The sequence below is a fragment of the Aquarana catesbeiana genome, linkage group LG03, assembly GCF_042186555.1.
Source record: "Aquarana catesbeiana isolate 2022-GZ linkage group LG03, ASM4218655v1, whole genome shotgun sequence".
NCBI classification, from domain to species: domain Eukaryota; kingdom Metazoa; phylum Chordata; class Amphibia; order Anura; family Ranidae; genus Aquarana; species Aquarana catesbeiana.
Genome location: NC_133326.1, coordinates 46,595,136 through 46,616,705, shown reverse-complemented (window position 1 = coordinate 46,616,705; position 21,570 = coordinate 46,595,136). Strand labels below are relative to the sequence as shown.

The 21,570-nt window shown below is 49.6% G+C and overlaps 1 protein-coding gene across 2 annotated transcripts in view; it reads left to right on the top strand.

The window, feature by feature from the left end:
* Nucleotides 1–21,570, top strand: part of LOC141131327 (cell surface hyaluronidase CEMIP2-like) — a 177,465-nt gene that overhangs the window by 13,958 nt on the left and 141,937 nt on the right. For both annotated transcript variants that reach the window (XM_073618464.1, XM_073618463.1), the window contains exon 3: nucleotides 9,560–10,030. In XM_073618464.1, coding sequence (XP_073474565.1) covers nucleotides 9,560–10,030 — 471 coding nt within the window. The remainder of the gene's footprint in view (nucleotides 1–9,559; nucleotides 10,031–21,570) is intronic.

Below are 21,570 nucleotides of genomic sequence, written 5' to 3'. Positions count from 1 at the left end.
CCCGGTCTTCGTGCCTTCGGCACCGGCATGTTTACTAATGGAAGCCGAGGAATGGAAGTCGCAGCTTTCTGGGACCTGTGACGTGTCCCCGAAAGCTGCTGGCGAGAGGGAGGGGTGAACTTTTGCTCGGATCCTCTAGGGCAGTGGTTCTCAACTCCTGTCCTCAGGACCCACTAACAGGCCAGATTTTAGGTATTAATTTGGGAGATGCAGACTGCAATCATTGAGCAGCAAATTGTATCACCTGTGATGTATTTCAGTTATCTCGCAAACCTTGCCTGTTAGTGGGTCCTGAGGACAGGAGTTGAGAACCACTGCCCTAGGGGTATCCGAGTGGAAGTGGAAGCGGGTATCTGTTAAAACCAGGTACCTGCTCCCCTCTCAACTGTGTTGAGGAAGGGGGGGGGGCAGAAGAAGAGAAGGTGAAGTTATGCTTTAAGAAGAGACTGTGTTGAAGAGTGTCCCGGTGAACTGGGTACATGCTGCTGCTGGTGGACATTGCAAAAAGTTCCCACTGCTCCTCCAGTAAGGTACCTGTACTAGTTGGCTCCTCCTAAAGGGCCAAATACCTACTTTTACAGAAGGGAAGTCTGAAGCTAAATTTTTGCTTGTTTTGGGAATCCGGTGCCCTAACCCTCTCTTCTGAGTTTGCTGGGTGAAGTCAATCATTCAACCTTTCTAAAGTGACTAGAGCCCAATTTCCTTTACAGCATAAAAAGCCAAGGATTCTGCACTAAGCATTAAAATATTTACCCATTGAGCTGCCTGATCCCCCTCATCTGCTCAGGGGTAAGAGGGAGCTATACTTGGCTGTCATGCTGATTTTTTAACTTCAAGACTTTGACTATTTAGGTCACTAAGACAGGTCATAGATTTTGTGGTTGCAGGAAAGAAAATTTCTCGATTCCCCCATCAACACTGACTCCGGTGGTGTTCTCCTGGTGGGGGAGGGGCAAACACAGGGGGCTGGGGAGAACACATTGATTACTGCTAGTGGCTATAGCTGCTGGCAATAATCGCATGCTAAAAATGCAACATGTTGGTTGTACCCAAGTCTATCAATGGTATAATCAGCCTGCCCATAGATGGATTGAATCTCGGCCGCTCCCTGCTGACCCAACCAAGATTTGATCCATCTATGGCCATCTTAAAGCCTAGTACACACTATGAGATTATCAGACGAATGATTGTCCATTTTTTTGCATGCTAGTCTCCAATACGAATAGTCTACTAAACTACGAAAATTCTCATACGACAGAAAAAAAATTCAGAAGTGCTGTAATTTATCTATATTGTATTTTCGGACCAAAACTTTACCAATAATACGAAAATTGTATGATCTGGTATCTTACGAGGAAAATTTTCATGTTTGTCCCTTTGGAAAACTTCGGACTATAGCTCCGTACGAACGATCAGATTATTGTACTATCGTGTCGAAAGCAGAATTTTTGGTCCGTTTTCTCATCGTGTGTACAAGGCTTAACTCAATGCAAGTACAGAGATAAGGAATTCTGACTTTTATTTGCTGCCTGCTTGTTCTGGACCAATGATGAAAGTGTATCAAAGACAAAGAAAGGCAATTAACATTTTCAGGAGGCGAACAATGACAGGAGTACTTTTAATAAAGCCGTTTACAACATGTAAAGGAGTAAACCATGGCGTAAGCCCAGGTGTTTGTAATTAGATGGACAGAAGTTCAGGAATAGACCTCTTTGTAATTATGGAGTGGGTCATATTGGACACGGTGTGCTTTCAGACTTTTTAGTAAGTAGCTGTAGTGAGACACATACTCCCAGGAGGCTTTGGCCTCTTCTAAAATGTGTACTTTGCCTTCTGTTTGTGATCACTTTACAAGCCTCGTACTGAAATATTTAGGTTCCCAGGTTGGTAACAGCTGTTTCGTACAGTAATGTTATTTCAGTGAAGCCTTCCAAGAGCTACTTGTAACTGTTCATACTGAGGGCAAAAAATAGAAAACAGTAAAAAAAGTATGAAAAACATCTATCTATCTATCTATCTATCTATCTATCTATCTATCTATCTATCTATCTATCTATCTATCTATCTATCTTTCTATCTATCAATCTATACTTAATTATGTAAAATTAACCATATATTGATGTGACAAATAGAGGTGTTTTTTAGCTTAGAGTAGAACTCCAGCCAAGACATTTTTTTTCAGTTTTGGATAGAAAGAGTCAAGTTTTCGATTGCTGTTTTTGTCTAGTAGAGGAGATCCACCCTCACTATTTGTCCTGAATACCCTAGGGAACACCTACCTGAGACTCCGGTCCAAGGATGGTATTTCTTTTCATTGTTGGGATTTTTCACCAATTTCCTGTATTGGAAGTTTGAGGAGACCTCCCCAATAGGGACACAGACAGCAATTAAACCTTACATAGGCATAATATCTCCCCCCACCCTATACAAAACAGTGTGGACTGGTGGACTAGAGTTCTACTGTAGCAACATAATAATTGCTCCTAATTCGAGTGACTTCTGACTTTCCTCCCTTGACTATTATATGATGGAATAATAAAGATGAATTTCAGGTATGGCATATTGTAACTTAGTTACATGGCCGATGTCACCGCCTCATCCAAGCAGAGAATGCTTTGCGTTCATTCACGAAAAGCAAAGCAGTCTCTGAAAGGCACCCATGCTGAGCAGCCAACCTTCCGTGTTCACTAAGCAGCAGGCCAGCCACTCGGCACAGGACCCAGAAGCAAGTGGAGATCACTGGAGTAATGGTGAGGACTTCAGTGATTTCCAGGGGCATCTGCCAGGTATGGTTTATACATTGTTACATCGGTCCAAGCTGGACCAATGTAACTACATATAAATAATCCATACCTGGAATTCTTCTTTAAACGGAAAGGATGGAAAATAGAATTATACCATAGTTAAGCCTAAAAAAAAATATTGTTTGAACTTTTCTATTGTGCCCGTTTAATTGGAGAAACCTTACAACTGAATTTATGGTGAATTCTGTTGCAGTTGGGTCAGGCAACCTAAACCACACAGGTGATTTGAAATTCTTGTACTTAGAAGTTTACCTGTTTGTTGGTGGTCATCTCATGTCAAACCTACATGGGAGATTTTTAGCAGCTCAAAAATCAATAATGATTACTTGCTAGGAGTAATAAGTAATCTCTAAAACAGATGGAGACAATGTCTTTCCATAGAGTGAGCTACACAAGACCAGGAATGAGCCCAGATGTGGTCCAATACACTGTCTTTGCTCTTGCACCAGGAACTTGTCACTGCGGACCGGCAATCATAAGCGGCCAAGGCATTTCCTTCCCCCAGCCGCATTTATACACACTAATTGTGAGAATGCCTCAGCCACTTATGATTGGTGGCATATCATTCTCAATGGCACAATGCAATCTTAATGGCTACCACAGGCTACTGCATACTACTGTAGTTTGCTGCATAGGGAGCTATTTGTTTTGTCTGCTTAGTAAGCAGGTAATTGGTAAAGTTGCCCATATGCACATAGAATTTTGTTTTTTTCATCCTGCTGGCTGAACAATAACAATCTAACAAATCTCTCCATCCACATGATACAACCAGATGGACGAATCCCCCACTGTGGCTAGTATTTTGACAGCCAGCACAGGCAGCTGTCAAACTGCCCAAACAGCATCTGCTTGGATGTAGCCACTGTTCAGCCAACAATTTCTTTAGGTCCAGCTAATTGAATTTTTAAATCGAGGGATATCGTTTGGGAGGGTGCATCAGGACACAGCCAACTCAATCAGTGTATGACCAGCCTAAAGCCCCATACACACGGGCCGCATGTTGGCTGGCATCGTCCAGTACAATAGAAACCAGACGAAATTCGGCCCATGTGTATGGCAGCCGGTCCGACAGAAACCGGCCCATATGCCAGCTTCTGACGAAGGCTCATGACCGAAAAAGGTCTTCCGACTGGCTCCCGATCCATGCTCACGGCCAATGGCTGAGAGCGCTGTCCGGAGTGTTCTGGCGGGGGGGGGGGGGGCTTCTTCCTGTCAGAACACACTAGCACAGCAGGAGAGATCGCTGTACTAACATACTAACATTGGATTGTTACTACTGCGGCCCAAAAAAAAGTAGTGTGTACGATGCTTAACCACTTGCCAACCAGCCGCCGTCATTTTACTGCGGCAGGTTGGGACGATCCTGCAAGCCGTCGTAGCTATATGTTGGCTCACGGGATCGGGATAGAAGGCGTGCGCAGGGTGCCGATGCTCGTGGCCGGCGGTCATCGAGCGATCGCGGGCACGAGAGGCAGAACAGGGATGAGTGTGTGTAAACACACACTCATCCCTGTTCTGTGAGGCGTGACAGATCGTGAGTTCCTATTAGCTAGGAACCACGATCCGTCACTTCCTCTAGGTCAGTCCCCTCCCCCTACAGTTAGAAACACACCTAGGGAACACAGTCAACCCCTTGATCACTCCCCCTAGTGTTAACCCCTTCTCTGCCAGTGACATTTTTACAGTAATCAGTGCATTTTTATAGCACTGATTGCTGTATAAATGCCAGTGGTCCCAAAAATGTGTCAAAAATGTCCGATGTGTCCACCATAATGTCCTAGTCCTGATAAAAATCGCAGATCACCGCCATTACTAGTAAAAAAAAAAAAATAATAAAAATGCTATAAATCTATCCCCTATTTTGTAGACGCTATAACTTTTGGGCAAACCAATCAATATACGGTTATTGCGATTTTTTTTTTTTACCAAAAATATGTAGAACACATATCGGTCTAAACTGAGAAAAAATTTACTTTTTTCCAAAAAAATGGGGATATTTATTATAGCAAAAATTACAAAATATTGTGTTTTTTTTTCAAAATTGTCGCTCTTTTTTTGTTTATAGTGCAAAAAATAAAAACCGCAGAGGCGATCAAATACCACCAAAAGAAAGCTCTATTTGTGGGAAAAAGGACGTCAATTTTGTTTTGGTGCAGCATCACACGACTGCGCAATTGACAGTTAAAGCTACACAGTGCCGTCGCAAAAAATGGCCTGGTCATTCAGCAGCCAAATCTTCCAGGGGGCTGAAGTGGTTAAAGTATAACTAAAGGCAAAACTTTTTTTAAAGTTTTGGATAGAGTAGTTTTGGTTATCATTATCATTGAAAGTGAAAGTAAAATAAAATCCCAAAATATTGGGTCGTCCCCAGGAAAGTAATAGAGGGGACATTTTCTAATGGGGACACTAGTTCTGGTGACCTGGAGGTCCCCAAAGAATTTCCTTAATTTGTAGGGATTTCCTCTCACTTCCTGTTTGGCTATGGGACAGGAAGTGAAGGGGAATCTCCGCAATGGGACAGAGTTGGTGGAAAAAAATCTGACAGGGATTACTACCATCACTTGCTTTATCCAAAATGAAAGAACATTTTCTGCCTATAGTTCTACTTGAAGGCTTAGTTACACAACTGAGCTTCTAAAAGTCTCCTGTGTAGACCCAACAAAACGAGGTGATCAGTATAACTGTTTGCTGATTCACCGCCTTGGCTAACCAAGGTAACTGCCAGCAAGTGGTTAAATCTCTTAGCAACAAGCGGTTCTAATTGGCGGTTTAGCTTAGCCCTTCCCCATCCATGTCATGTATGGCCAGCTCAGACCTCCAGGGACATCATATACTGTATAGAGTGTATAGTGGATAAAGCTGTCACCATCAGCGAATTATTCCCCCTAAAAGGAATCAGATGTTCTTGCTGCCAGTTTTAGGTCAGCAGCTTGGATGTCAGAATAAATCCAGCAGGTTAGATCAGATATTTTAAACCTGTGCCGTGTATTGCCGTAGGGAGACTTCTGACAAATTCTAGATGTGCTTCTGCCTGTTATGTGAAACCTAGAATAACAAATTAAGGGCTTCGAAAATAGCAAATGTGTTTATTTTTCCATTAGCTGCTTAAAATTTATTTTGTTTATTATTAAAGAAATTGCTTGGAGAACATTTATGTCCCTATTTTGGCTAATGTGAATGAATCTGAACCCACCTACTGTGTCCAAGTATACACCGGTTGAGCAACCTGGACCAGTGTGACCATACACAGGCAGGTTCAGTTGTTTGTAACTAAATAACCTTTGAAGGATCCCTTCCCAACCAACACTCATACAATACTGTATGTTGTACAATCCCGCCTTGTCTTGTAACTATGGCTCTAAGTTATCAGTGTCAGGAGACAATGGCTGAATATAGGGACCAGCAGAAAATGTATTACCTGTCAGACTTATTGTTTCTGATAGACAGATGCAGGGAACATACAGGGTTCCTGCTCTAAAAGGATATAATCTAAAGGCAATGAATGTATATAATTTCTTCATTATACTCAGGAATGAATGGAGACCCCCTAGCCATATTTTTATTTGTTTACCAGGCTAACTTCAGCTGCTCTGCTGAAATAAAAACATGGTGTAACATGGCATAATAGTTCAAGCCTAAATTTACACTTACAATTAAAGCCTAAATCCAGGAAAATTCTATATTGTGCCTTGCAATAGGGGCTTTGTCTGCACTGCAAGGGTTAATAGCTCATTTTGTCTAATGGCGTGTACACACGACCGGACTTTACGGCAGACTTTGTCTGGCGGACTTTTCGACGGACTTTACGACGGACTTTCCGAATGAACGGGCTTGCCTACACACGATCAACCAAAGTCTGATGGATTCGTACGTGATGATGTACGACCGGCTAGTTCATAGCCAGTAGCCAATAGCTGCCCTAGCATCGGTTTTTGTCCGCCGGACTAGCATACAGACGAGCGGACTTTTCGACCGGACTCGAGTCCATCGAAAAGATTTGAAACATGCTTCATTTCTAGGTCCGTCAAACTTTTGGGGAAAAAAAGTCCGCTGGAGCCCACACACGATCGAATTGTCCGACGCACTCCGGTCCGCAGGACCAAGTATGCCGTAAAGTCCGGTTGTGTGTACGCGGCATAAGAGGAGAAAATAAACACCTTTTCTTACCTTTCTTACCAGGGAGCACCATTTGCTCCCTGGCAAATGCTGCTCCCCCACATTCCAGCGGCGGACTGTCCCTCGACGTCAACATGTTCATTTACAGGACTTTGGACTCTGCTTTGGTCTTGATGATGTCATGATCCTAGACCTCTAGAACATGGGGGAGAAGACGCTGCAGGGACCAGTATAGCAGTAAGGAGCGAAGGATCAGGTAAGTAAATCTTTTTTTTTGTTCTTCTAGACCTAAACAAGCAATTAACCCTTGCAGTGCAGGCACAGTCCCACTGCAAGGGATCATTTGTTTAGTTGCTTGGAGGTGGACTTTAAATGATCCAAGCAATGATTTACCCACCCCCTCCCTTTCCCTGTCATGGGTGCACCCTATATTAATTGTAAAATAAAGACATACAATTAAAAAGAGACTGTCGCCATTTAAGAATGCCAGTAAAAGCACAAAGAAATCAAGTTTTATAAGGCTCCATGCACACTAGCTTAAAAAAATGCTCCTAAACGCTCCTACATGCTGCTAACCACTGCTAAGCACCAGTTTCCAGCATTTTTTTCTTAGTGGGCGGCCCACCGCATCCTTAACAAGCAGTGTATAGCTGGTTGTTAAGGAGCGGGCCAGCAAAACAGCTGAATGTAAACAAAACAATTGCCAGTAATAAAAATTGAGAAAAAAAACAGTGTGGGAGTCCCTCCCCTAATTCATACTAGGGTCTGGTATGGATTTTAAGGGGAATCCCACGCCAACATTTTTTAAAAAAATGGCATGGGGGTCCCCCCAAAATCCATACCAGACCCTTATCCGAGCATGCAGCCTGGCTAGGAAAGGGGGAGTGACGAGCAAGCCTAAACCATACCAGGCCACATGCCCTCAACATGGGGGGGGGTTCTTTGGGGTATGATGGCTCCCCCCCAAAGCACTTTGTCCCCATGTAGATGAGGACAAGGGCCTTTTCCCCACAACCCTGGGCGGTGGTTGCGGGTGTCTGTGGGCAGGGGGCTTATCGGAGTCTGGATCAGAATTCGCCATCGACAGGGGCATGTGGGGTTGATCACAAGTGGGTACCAGTGACGTCATCAGGGTTGCCCCACCACTTAGTTTATTTAGCAGCGGGAGGCGGTGGAGCTGTCATTCGTCAGGAATGCCGGGTATGGACCTCTTTTCTTTTTTTTTTTCAGGTCGCCGGCTGCCGTTTATCGTGATTGACATTGGATCTACACAAGGGGCCACTTTTTTTTTATAAAGGACTTGTCAAAAACTGTTGTGTTTTTTTCTCACTTGTACTATTTTTTTTTATGAATGAGTAGGGGGTACTACTCCTACACATTCACATAGGGGTGCCGGGATCTGGGGTCCCCCTTGTTAAAGGGGGCTTCCAGATTCTGATAAGTAACCCCCCTTACCCCCACAACCAACCGGCCAGGGTTGTGGGGTAGGGCCCTTGTCCTCATCAACATGTGGCCTGGTATGGTTCAGGAGGTGGGGATGCCCATTCGTCTTCTTCTTTTCCTGGCCTGCTGGACTGCATGCTCAGGTAATGGTCTGGTATGGTGTTGGGGGGGACCCATGCCTTTTTGAAAAGAATTTTGGCATAGGATTCCGCTAAAAATCCATACCAGACCCAAAGGGCCTGGTACGGATTGGGGGGGGGACCCCACACAGTTTTCTTTCTCATATTTCAATTGCCATCAATTGTTTTGCTTACATTCGGCTGTCAGCAGGGAACCCTTCTGACAGCTGACGAGTCATCTGTTGTTAAGGACGCGGCGGCCGGCTTGTGGGCCACTCCTTAACAGCCAGCTAAACTACCTAACCCCTGCAAAAGATCAGCACACAAAAGCTCATATTGAATGTTTTTTTATACAGTGTTTTTTCCAGCATTTTTTTCAGCTCCTAGTATGCATGGAGCCTAAATGTTCACTTGCAGTGTTTTTATTTCCATAAACAATTTTTTATTGACTTGCAATGTTCCTCTGAGCATTCTAGCAAATTTGACTACTTCAGGAAGAGTCAGTACAGCCCCATCCCCCTCTGCCATGGCATAGCCCTCTCCTGTCTAATTAGTGTCTGTGCTGGCCAAGCTGCTCAGCCTCTCCCATCACCTCCCTACATAACCTTTTATGAAGCTTCTGGGAGCCTCAAATGGGAATACTATAGCGTGTCACTTGAGTGAGTCTGCTGACATCACATCCAAGATGGTGGTGCCCAGCAGCACTCCTAGGGCTTTTGGAGGTCTACACAATGAAGGCCTTTACAGGTAAATAACATGCCTAAAATAGAGAAAATTGCCGCTGAAATGAATGGTCTGGTGACAGGGTCTCTTTGAAAAAGACATGCACTCTTTTGGTGTGCCAAATCTGAGTCACATACTGTATACTCTTGCTTTATTGTAACATTTCAAAAGTGAAAATTCACCCTTGAGGTATAAATGGCATACTTTAACCAGTCTACAATATGCATCAAAATGAAGTCCATGTTCCTTTCCTGCCTTAAATTTACATGGTAAGGTTGCTAAATATTAGACAATCTGCATACGAAATACATTTTTAAAGAAAAATCACAAACTCTGTTTTATTCTTATGTTTAGTCTGGTCAAACGGCAGCTTTGACGACTCCTCCTCATTAGGACTCTTGGATTACAATGTGGGGAGAAGGTCCACACGGGAGGCTACTGGTGGCCTTCAGGCCCTAGGAGATGATATAAAGACTAATGGAAACCACCATTTGAATATGCAATGGAAGGGAAAGACCTGGTCCTGTGCTGTCCTCCTCAAACTGTCTCGACACGTTTTAGTATCGGCTTTAGGGCCCAATCTGGCTTGGACTATCTTTCCTTATAACAGTTGTGATCAGGATCTAAAGCCCACAGAGACCCTTATTAGCCCCCTGAAACTATTGCAAGTCAATGTGAAACCACTGCTGCTCCACAGAGTCCTGAGATTCCTGGGAGACCTGGGATTTCTAGTTGAGTCCCAACAAAACAAAGCTTTCTCTTTGCTGAAGAAGAAAATATACAAGACTGGAACACCTGTGAAGAATCCTAACATACAGTCAACAGGTAGGTGATGCGATTGGTCAATGCATGCCTGCTTTCTGGTTGTCCTTGCCTGATCTCTGCAGCCTTGCATGTTGCGCTTCCTGCCTTGACTACAAACATTGCTCTTTTGAACTCTCTTTTGGCATCCCCCTTGGTCACATAATGCTCTGCTGAGAGTGGACATCTGTATTTCAAGGCTATTTATCAAGTTTGCAAAGTTAATGTTTATATGTGGAATTTGTACAGATAATGGTAAAGAGAGCACTTAAAGGGAGCACTTGGCTCTTGGCATATTCTGCACGCTTACTGAAGTCATGTATTTACAAAAATTACATTGAGACAAATTACACTGTACAGTCAGATATATATTTCTATTTGCAATATCATTGAATGAACATAAAGGTGTAAAGGCCATTGTTAATTATTATTTTCTGGTTTGAATAGTGTCTAGGTATGTTTCCCCATCTGCTCATTAATATACAACCCCAATTCCAGAAAAAGTTGAGGCACTGTGTAAATCTACATAAAAATATTGCAATGATTTGCAAATCATATAAAACCATATTTTATTCACAATAGGAAATCGAAAACATATCAATTTTTTTTTTTAACTGAGAAAACGTACCAGTTTAATAAAAAAATAAGGTCATTTTGAAATTGATGGCAGCGACACATCTTGAAAAAGTTGGGACAGGGCAACAAAAAGCTGGCAAAGTAAAGCCCGCCATAGATGGAGCAATGTTCAATTCCCCCCCATCAACACAGTCAGTGTTGATGGGGGAATCCCTCCCATGGACCTATTGTGTTCTCCCGGCGGGGGGGTCATCCCTGCTGGGAGAACACACAGTGATTATTGCCAGCGGCTATAGCCACTGGCAATAATCGCATGGGTAATCCCATAGGCTGATTGTACCCAAGTTGATGAACTTGTGTACATTCAGCCTGCCCATACATGGTACGGATCTCAGCCAGACCCTGCTGAACAGGCCGAGATTCGAACCGTCTTAAGTTATACTAACAAGGAAATTCTGGAAGAACATTTTTCAACGAATTAGGTTAATTGGCAACAAGTCAAGAACATGATTGGGTATAAAAAAGGCAACTTAGAGAGTCAGAATGTCTCAGTAGTTAGCTGGGCTGAAGTTCATCAATCTGTGTATATCTAAAAAATTGTCCAACAATTTCAGAATAATGTTCCTCAACGTAAAATTGCAAAGACTTTAAATATATCATCATCCACAGTACATAATATCATCAAAAGGTTCCAAAGTTCTGGAGAAACCTCTGTGCACAGGGACAAGCCTGAAATGCAATACTGGATGCATGACTGGACTGCATGAACTTAGGAATAGAGATGGGCCGAACACTCACTGGTTCGGTTCGCACCAAAACTCTAGAACATCGCAAACTTTCCGACCTGAACCCTGAACCCTATTGAAGTCTATAGGACCTGAGTTTGAAAAAGCTCCCATTTTGAATGCTTATATGCAATTATTGGCCATAAAAAGGGTATGGGGGCCTGGGTACAGCTCTGGGAGACATGTATCAATGTAAACATTGTTTATAAAAAAGATTATTTTTACAGATGCAGTGATTTTAATGATGCTTCAGGTGAAACAATAAAAATGAAAAATTCCTTTAAATATAGTGCCTGGGGGGTTTAGTCTACCTGTGGAGCATCTGTACAATGTATAGAACCTGCTGCAGCACAACTGAAATTTATAAAGGAAAAAAAAAACATTTAAATTACTGGCAATACAATACCATTGCCGGCATTAAAAAATGTTAAAACAAATGACGTGGGGGTCCCTGCACAATACCAGGCCCTCTGGCTATGGATTTTAAGGGGAACCCCACACCAAAAAAAAAAAAAAAAAAGAATGGCGTGGGGTCCCCCCCAAAATCTATACCAGACCCTTATCTGAGCATGCAGCCTGGCAGGTCGGGAAAGGGGGAAGATGACCGAGTGCGCCCCCTCCTGAACCATACCAGGCCACATAGCCTCAACATACGGGGGTGCTTTGGGGTGGGGGGACAAGGGCCTCTTCCTCACAACCCTGGTGGGTGGTTGTGGGGGTTTGCGGGCAGGGGGCTTATCGTAATCTGGAAGCCCCCTTTCCGGTCTGGCATGGATTGGGGGGGCCCCCACAGCGGTTTTTTATTTCACTTTTTTCTATTGCTGGTAATGTTTTTTTTATATTATTCAGCTGTTAGCGGGGAAGCCTGTTGACAGCTAATGACTCATTCTTTGTTAAGGACACAGTGGCCGGCTTCTCTCCCTGCTCCTTAACAACCAGCTATTCATTGTGCCCTATTTCCAAAAAAAGAACTGCTCCAGGTGAGACAGGAAGCCTAATGATATCACGGGTGCCCGCCTCGGCTCGCCCCCGCATACGATCAACACTGAAGATATGGCTGCACTCCAAGATCCATCAAAATTCGTATTTAATGAACGAACATCCCAAGTATTACAGACATTTCAAATGGTAGACGCGTTTCATACACTAACAGGCACGCTTATTCATTACCTGTAAAGTAATTAATAAGCGTGCCTGTTAGTGTGTGAAACGCTTCTACCATTTGAACGCTTCTGCCATTTGAACAACAGATCAAGCTCAGGAACAAGAGACCCCGCACGAGCAACAATAGATCTCCCAACAACCAGCATTATTAGACCCTCCAGCAACCAGCAACAATAGACCCCTCCCTCAACAGTAGAACCCTCCCAGCAATATTTGACCCCCCCCAACAACAACATAGACCCCCTCCCTCAACAATAGATTCTGCCAAGCAACAATAGATCCTCCAGCAACCAACATCATTGGACCCTATAGCACACCCCAGCACCCCTTGCCATTAGATACATTCAGTGCTGGAGGCGTTCCCCGGAGTTTCCGCTGAAAAAAAGCCCTGGTCATACATATATCCACTCTCTCCTGATGGGGGTCCGACACCTCTTCTTATTTTCCTTGACCACTGCAGTAGTTCTAGTGTTCTACCACTCTTATTTATATACAGAAAGTATAAGCTCAAATAGGAAAAGTAAAGGTCGGAGTCGGTGACGTCACGACCCTACAGAAGGAAGCAAGGTTGTTTGTTCAAAGCTTGGCCATTCAGACATAGATGAAGGGACCAGCACTTGTGTTTTCTCTGTAGTGTAGCTAAACTCACAAGTCATTGTAAGTGCAGTTTTTACATTCAATAAATGTGGCTAGATGTTTTGAATGGAAAAACACTATGAGGCTATATCTCTTTTCTTTTTGAGCTTATACTTATATAAATAAGAGTTGTGCAACACTTTATCCATGTAAACCAGGATCGAGGAATAACTACTGCAGTGGTGGAGGAAAATAAGGAGAAAAAGTGTGGGACCCCCACGCTGTGGGTTCTGCAATAGCCAGCAGCGCAGATTCCCCCACTGACGCTAAACAGTGTGGATGGAGGAAGTTATAGATTTTCTCTACTTCAGCCTGCAAACTGAGGGTGAGAAGTCAATACTTTGCTATACTTTGGCTCCAACGGGTAGAGAATCATAGGTGTGCGCAGCCTATTGCATTAGAGTGTGCACCTCAAAATTCAAACACACGTGTGTGCAGTGGTGTATTTAGGTTTTGTGCTGCCCTAGGCCTGACTAAGCTCGCGCACCCCCCTAATTTAACTATGACCAACCCCTTCCTGTCAAGGCCACACCCCTTCCTTTTTAAGATCCGCCCTGTCATCTTCATGGGAGGACAGAGGGACGCCACGGGAAGAGGACAAAGGGACGCCGCGGGAGGAGGACAGTGAGCGATACAGCATCTTTTCATTTGGGGGTAAGGGGATATGTGCTGGGTGCTTTGGGAGGTTCTTGCACTGAAGTCGTGTCCCTCCTCTGTGGCTCCTCCTCCTCCTGGCTGTGTACTGAGTGTGTGTGGCTGACAGTGGGGAGAGAGGTGTGGGCTGCTACTGAAAGCCCATCGACGCTTGTGGGACTCCTGGTGGCAGATGTCCTGGGTGCCCACGCTGGCGCATCCCTGTCTGGCCAGTTACCGAAACTCAGTGCCGTAACTTGTTTTGGGCTCTGGGACAGTGGTGTCACTAGGGTTGGCCTAGAGGATATCAGGTTAGGTACTTCCTAATGGCTCAGTTCCTGGGAACAGTAATGTATAATGGCCAACAGGCTCTCTTACCAGATCCGGTGAAACTGCAACAGTGATCCCTCCGGCTGGACGTTCACTCACTCTGGGTTGCCCAGGCCAACTCTAGTCAGTAGTGTAGCATCTCTACCCTGGCAGTGGCTTCCTCTTTCTCCCCCTCTGTTGGTGCGGGTACAGCGTGGCTCTCTGTTGGTGCGGGTACAGCGTGGCTCTCTGGTAATGCGGGTACAGCGTGGCTCTCTGGTAATGCGGGTACAGCGTGGCTCTCTGGTGGTGCGGGTACAGCGTGGCTCTCTGGTGGTGCGGGTACAGCGTGGCTCTCTGGTGGTGCGGGTACAGCGTGGCTCTCTGGTGGTGCGGGTACAGCGTGGCTCTCTGGTGGTGCGGGTACAGCGTGGCTCTCTGGTGGTGCGGGTACAGCGTGGCTCTCTGGTGGTGCGGGTACAGCGTGGCTCTCTGGTGGTGCGGGTACAGCGTGGCTCTCTGGTGGTGCGGGTACAGCGTGGCACTCTGGTGGTACGGGTACAGCGTGGCTCTCTGGTGGTGCGGGTACAGCGTGGCTCTGGTGGTGCGGGTACAGCGTGGCTCTCTGGTGGTGCGGGTACAGCGTGGCTCTCTGGTGGTGCGGGTACAGCGTGGCTCTCTGGTGGTGCGGGTACAGCGTGGCTCTCTGGTGGTGCGGGTACAGCATGGCTCTCTGGTGGTGCGGGTACAGCGTGGCTCTCTGGTGGTGTGGGTACAGCGTGGCACTCTGGTGGTACGGGTACAGCGTGGCTCTCTGGTGGTGCGGGTACAGCGTGGCTCTGGTGGTGCGGGTACAGCGTGGCTCTGGTGGTGCGGGTACAGCGTGGCTCTGGTGGTGCGGGTACAGCGTGGCTCTGGTGGTGCGGATACAGCGTGGCTTTCTGGTGGTGCGGGTACAGTGCGGCTCTGGTGCGGGTACAGCATGGCTTTCTGGTGGTGCAGGTACAGCGTGGCTCTGGTGGTGCGGGTACAGCATGGCTCTCTGGTGGTGCGGGTACAGCATGGCTTTCTGGTGGTGCAGGTACAGCGTGGCTCTGGTGGTGCGGGTACAGCGTGGCTCTGGTGGTGTGGGTACAGCATGGCTCTCTGGTGGTGCGGGTACAGCATGGCTCTCTGGTGGTGCGGGTACAGCATGGCTCTCTGGTGGTGCGGGTACAGCGTGGCTCTGGTGGTGCGGGTACAGCGTGGCTCTGGTGGTGCGGGTACAGCGTGGCTCTGGTGGTGCGGGTACAGCGTGGCTCTGGTGGTGCGGGTACAGCGTGGCTCTGGTGGTGCGGATACAGCGTGGCTTTCTGGTGGTGCGGATACAGTGCGGCTCTGGTGCGGGTACAGCATGGCTTTCTGGTGGTGCAGGTACAGCGTGGCTCTGGTGGTGCGGGTACAGCATGGCTCTCTGGTGGTGCGGGTACAGCGCGGCTCTGGTGGTGCGGGTACAGCGTGGCTCTGGTGGTGCGGGTACAGCGTGGCTCTGGTGGTGCGGGTACAGCGTGGCTTTCTGGTGGTGCGGGTACAGCGTGGCTCTGGTGGTGCGGATACAGCGTGGCTTTCTGGTGGTGCGGGTACAGTGCGGCTCTGGTGCGGGTACAACATGGCTTTCTGGTGGTGCAGGTACAGCGTGGCTCTGGTGGTGCAGGTACAGCGTGGCTCTGGTGGTGCGGGTACAGCGTGGCTCTGGTGGTGCGGGTACAGCGTGGCTCTCTGGTGGTGCGGGTACAGCGTGGCTCTCTGGTGGTGTGGGTACAGCATGGCTCTCTGGTGGTGCGGGTACAGCATGGCTCTCTGGTGGTGCGGGTACAGCATGGCTCTCTGGTGGTGCGGGTACAGCATGGCTCTCTGGTGGTGCGGGTACAGCATGGCTCTCTGGTGGTGCGGGTACAGCGTGGCTCTCTGGTGGTGCGGGTACAGCGTGGCTCTGGTGGTGCGGGTACAGCGTGGCTCTGGTGGTGCGGGTACAGCGTGGTCCTGGTGGTGCGGGTACAGCGTGGCTTTCTGGTGGTGCAGGTACAGCGTGGCTCTGGTGGTGCGGGTACAGCGTGGCTCTGGTGGTGCGGGTACAGCGTGGCTCTGGTGGTGCGGGTACAGCGTGGCTCTGGTGGTGCGGATACAGCGTGGCTTTCTGGTGGTGCGGGTACAGCGTGGCTCTGGTGGTGCAGATACAGCGTGGCTTTCTGGTGGTGCGGGTACAGTGCGGCTCTGGTGCGGGTACAGCATGGCTTTCTGGTGGTGCAGGTACAGCGTGGCTCTGGTGGTGCGGGTACAGCATGGCTCTCTGGTGGTGCGGGTACAGCATGGCTCTGGTGGTGCGGGTACAGCATGGCTCTCTGGTGGTGCGGGTACAGCATGGCTCTCTGGTGGTGCGGGTACAGCATGGCTCTCTGGTGGTGCGGGTACAGCATGGCTCTCTGGTGGTGCGGGTACAGCATGGCTCTCTGGTGGTGCGGGTACAGCATGGCTCTCTGGTGGTGCGGGTACAGCATGGCTCTCTGGTGGTGCGGGTACAGCATGGCTCTCTGGTGGTGCGGGTACAGCGTGGCTCTGGTGGTGCGGGTACAGCGTGGCTCTGGTGGTGTGGGTACAGCGTGGTTCTGGTGGTGCGGGTACAGCGTGGCTCTGGTGCTGCGGGTACAGCGTGGCTCTGGTGCTGCGGGTACAGCGTGGCTCTGGTGCTGCGGGTACAGCGTGGCTCTGGTGGGGCAGATACAGCGTGGCTTTCTGGTGGTGCGGGTACAGTGCGGCTCTGGTGCGGGTACAGCATGGCTTTCTGGTGGTGCAGGTACAGCGTGGCTCTGGTGGTGCGGATACAGCGTGGCTTTCTGGTGGTGCGGGTACAGCGTGGCTCTGGTGGTGCGGATACAGCGTGGCTTTCTGGTGGTGCGGGTACAGCGTGGCTCTGGTGGTGCGGGTACAGCGTGGCTCTGGTGGTGCGGGTACAGCGTGGCTCTCTGGTGGTGCGGGTACAGCATGGCTCTCTGGTGGTGCGGGTACAGCATGGCTCTCTGGTGGTGCGGGTACAGCATGGCTCTCTGGTGGTGCGGGTACAGCGTGGCTCTGGTGGTGCGGGTACAGCGTGGCTCTGGTGGTGCGGGTACAGCGTGGCTCTGGTGGTGCGGGTACAGCGTGGCTCTGGTGGTGCGGGTACAGCGCGGCTCTGGTGGTGCGGGTACAGCGTGGCTCTGGTGGTGCGGGTACAGCGTGGCTCTGGTGGTGCGGGTACAGCGTGGCTTTCTGGTGGTGCGGGTACAGCGTGGCTCTGGTGGTGCGGATACAGCGTGGCTTTCTGGTGGTGCGGGTACAGTGCGGCTCTGGTGCGGGTACAACATGGCTTTCTGGTGGTGCAGGTACAGCGTGGCTCTGGTGGTGCAGGTACAGCGTGGCTCTGGTGGTGCGGGTACAGCGTGGCTCTGGTGGTGCGGGTACAGCGTGGCTCTCTGGTGGTGCGGGTACAGCATGGCTCTCTGGTGGTGTGGGTACAGCATGGCTCTCTGGTGGTGCGGGTACAGCATGGCTCTCTGGTGGTGCGGGTACAGCATGGCTCTCTGGTGGTGCGGGTACAGCATGGCTCTCTGGTGGTGCGGGTACAGCATGGCTCTCTGGTGGTGCGGGTACAGCATGGCTCTCTGGTGGTGCGGGTACAGCGTGGCTCTGGTGGTGCGGGTACAGCGTGGCTCTGGTGGTGCGGGTACAGCGTGGCTCTGGTGGTGCGGGTACAGCGTGGTCCTGGTGGTGCGGGTACAGCGTGGCTTTCTGGTGGTGCGGGTACAGCGTGGCTCTGGTGGTGCGGGTACAGCGTGGCTCTGGTGGTGCGGGTACAGCGTGGCTCTGGTGGTGCGGGTACAGCGTGGCTCTGGTGGTGCGGGTACAGCGTGGCTCTGGTGGTGCGGGTACAGCGTGGCTTTCTGGTGGTGCGGGTACAGCGTGGCTCTGGTGGTGCGGATACAGCGTGGCTTTCTGGTGGTGCGGGTACAGTGCGGCTCTGGTGCGGGTACAACATGGCTTTCTGGTGGTGCAGGTACAGCGTGGCTCTGGTGGTGCAGGTACAGCGTGGCTCTGGTGGTGCGGGTACAGCGTGGCTCTGGTGGTGCGGGTACAGCGTGGCTCTCTGGTGGTGCGGGTACAGCATGGCTCTCTGGTGGTGTGGGTACAGCATGGCTCTCTGGTGGTGCGGGTACAGCATGGCTCTCTGGTGGTGCGGGTACAGCATGGCTCTCTGGTGGTGCGGGTACAGCATGGCTCTCTGGTGGTGCGGGTACAGCATGGCTCTCTGGTGGTGCGGGTACAGCATGGCTCTCTGGTGGTGCGGGTACAGCGTGGCTCTGGTGGTGCGGGTACAGCGTGGCTCTGGTGGTGCGGGTACAGCGTGGTCCTGGTGGTGCGGGTACAGCGTGGCTTTCTGGTGGTGCGGGTACAGCGTGGCTCTGGTGGTGCGGGTACAGCGTGGCTCTGGTGGTGCGGGTACAGCGTGGCTCTGGTGGTGCGGGTACAGCGTGGCTCTGGTGGTGCGGATACAGCGTGGCTTTCTGGTGGTGCGGGTACAGCGTGGCTCTGGTGGTGCAGATACAGCGTGGCTTTCTGGTGGTGCGGGTACAGTGCGGCTCTGGTGCGGGTACAGCATGGCTTTCTGGTGGTGCAGGTACAGCGTGGCTCTGGTGGTGCGGGTACAGCATGGCTCTCTGGTGGTGCGGGTACAGCGTGGCTCTGGTGGTGCGGGTACAGCATGGCTCTCTGGTGGTGCGGGTACAGCATGGCTCTCTGGTGGTGTGGGTACAGCATGGCTCTCTGGTGGTGCGGGTACAGCATGGCTCTCTGGTGGTGCGGGTACAGCATGGCTCTCTGGTGGTGCGGGTACAGCATGGCTCTCTGGTGGTGCGGGTACAGCGTGGCTCTGGTAGTGCGGGTACAGCGTGGCTCTGGTGGTGTGGGTACAGCGTGGTTCTGGTGGTGCGGGTACAGCGTGGCTCTGGTGCTGCGGGTACAGCGTGGCTCTGGTGCTGCGGGTACAGCGTGGCTCTGGTGCTGCGGGTACAGCGTGGCTCTGGTGGGGCAGATACAGCGTGGCTTTCTGGTGGTGCGGGTACAGTGCGGCTCTGGTGCGGGTACAGCGTGGCTTTCTGGTGGTGCGGGTACAGCGTGGCTCTGGTGGTGCGGGTACAGCGTGGCTCTGGTGGTGCGGGTACAGCGTGGCTCTGGTGGTGCGGGTACAGCATGGCTCTGGTGGTGCAGGTACAGCGTGGCTCTGGTGGTGCGGGTACAGCATGGCTCTGGTGGTGCAGGTACAGCGTGGCTCTGGTGGTGCGGGTACAGCGTGGCTCTGGTGGTGTGGGTACAGCGTGGCTCCCTATCTGGCTTCCCCCAGCACAGTACTCTCTTTTTCTCCTCCTGTAACCCCCCCCCAGCAGAGTGCATTCATGCTGGGGGCTGTAGCATGATGTCTGTGGACACACACAGGGCTGCCATTCTTCAGTGATTACTCTTCCCATGATGCCCCCCAGAGTCTTCTGATTGGCCCTCTGCTGTGGCCAATTATGGGGTGAGAAACAGCAGTCAGGAAGCTGGGCAGCGGCGCAGAGAAACCAATTAGAGCCGCTCTCTCTCTCTTCTCTCTTCGGCTGACAGAAAGAGGAGGGGGGGCGAGCGGGGGAGATACACAGACAGCCGCATCTCTCCTCTCCCTGTCACAGCTGCTCCATTTACCAGAGAACTCCCCCGCTCGCCCCCTTCCCCTTTCTGTCAGCTGGACGGAGAAGAGAGAAGAAAGAGAGAGAGCGGCTCTAATTGGTTTTGTCATGCCGCCGCCCAGCTTCCTCCCTGCTGTTTCCCTCCCCATGATTGGCCACATCAGAGAGAGAGAATCACAGCTTTACAGGGGCGGCTTGACAGCTCCTGATTTAACTGCTTCCTGGCCCCATCTGCAGCCGTGAGGCCACTGCACTCCCAAGCTGTACTCCTGATGTGCCCTGCTGTGCGGGAGGAGAGCGGGTGCCGTTTTGGGGGGGGGGGGGGCGGCTTTTTGCCGCCCCCCACAAAGTGCCGCCCTAGGCCTGGGCCTTGTTGGCCTAGGCCAAAACACAGCACTGCGTGTGTGTATATACTGTATACAGTATACAGTGCATCTGGAAAGTATTCACAGCACTTAACTTTTTCCACATTTTGTTATGTTACAGCTTTATTCCAAAATGCATTAAATCCATTGTTTTCCTCAAAATTCTACAAACAATGCCCCATATCGACAACGTGAAAGAAGATTGAAACCTTTGTAAATTAATTAAAAATGAAAAAAATAAAAAAATCACATTGACATAAGTATTCACAGCCTTTGCTCAATACTTTGTTGAAGCACCTTTGGCACCAATTACAGCCTCAAGTCTTATTGAGTATGATGCTACAAGCTTGGCACACCTATTTTTGGGCAGTTTCTCCCATTCTTCTTTGCAGGACCTCTCAAGTTCCATCAGGTTGGATGGGAAGCATCGGTGCAAAGCCATTTTCAGATCTCTCCAGATGTTCAGTTGCGTAAAAGTCTGGGCGCTGGTTGGGCCACTCAAGGACATTCACAGAGTTGTCCCCTAGCCACTACTTTGTTATCTACTTTGTTATCTTGGCTGTGTGCTTAAGGTCGATGTCCTGATGGAGGATGAACCTTTGCCCCAGTCTGACGTCCAAAGCTCTCTGGAGCAGGTTTTCATCAAGGATGTCTCTGTACATTGCTGCATTCATCTTTCCCTCAATCCTGACTAGTCTCCCAGTTCCCGCTGCTGAAAAACAGCCTCACAGCATGATGCTGCCCCCACCATGCTTTACTGTAGGGATGGTATTGGCCAGGTGATGAGCGGTGCCTGGTTTCCTCCAGACATGACGCTTGCCAATCAAGCCAAAAAGTTACATTTTTGTTCCATCAGACCATGGAAGTTTGTTTCTAATGGTCTGAGAGTCCTTCAGGTGCTTTTTGGCAAACTCCAGGCAGGCTTTCATGTGCCTTTTACTGAGGAGTGGCTTCCATCTGGCCACTCTACCATACAGGCCTGATTGGTGGAGTGCTGCAGAGATGGCTGTTCTTCTGGAATATTTTCCTCTCTCCACAGAGAAACACTGTATCTCTGTCAGAGTGACCATCGGGTTCTTGGTCACCTTCCTGGCTAAGGCCCTTCTACAGCAATCGTTCAGTTTGGCCAGGTGGCTCGCTCTAGGAGGAGTCCTGGTGGTTCCAAACTTCTTCCATTTACTGATGATGGAGGCCACTGTGCTCATTGGGACCTTCAATGCTGCAGAAATGTTTCTGTACCCTTCCCCAGATCTGTGCCTTCATACAATCCTGTCTCGGAGGTCTACAGACAATTCCTTGGACTTCATGGCTTGGTTTGTGCTCTGACATGCACTGTTAACTGTGGGACCCTGTATAGACAG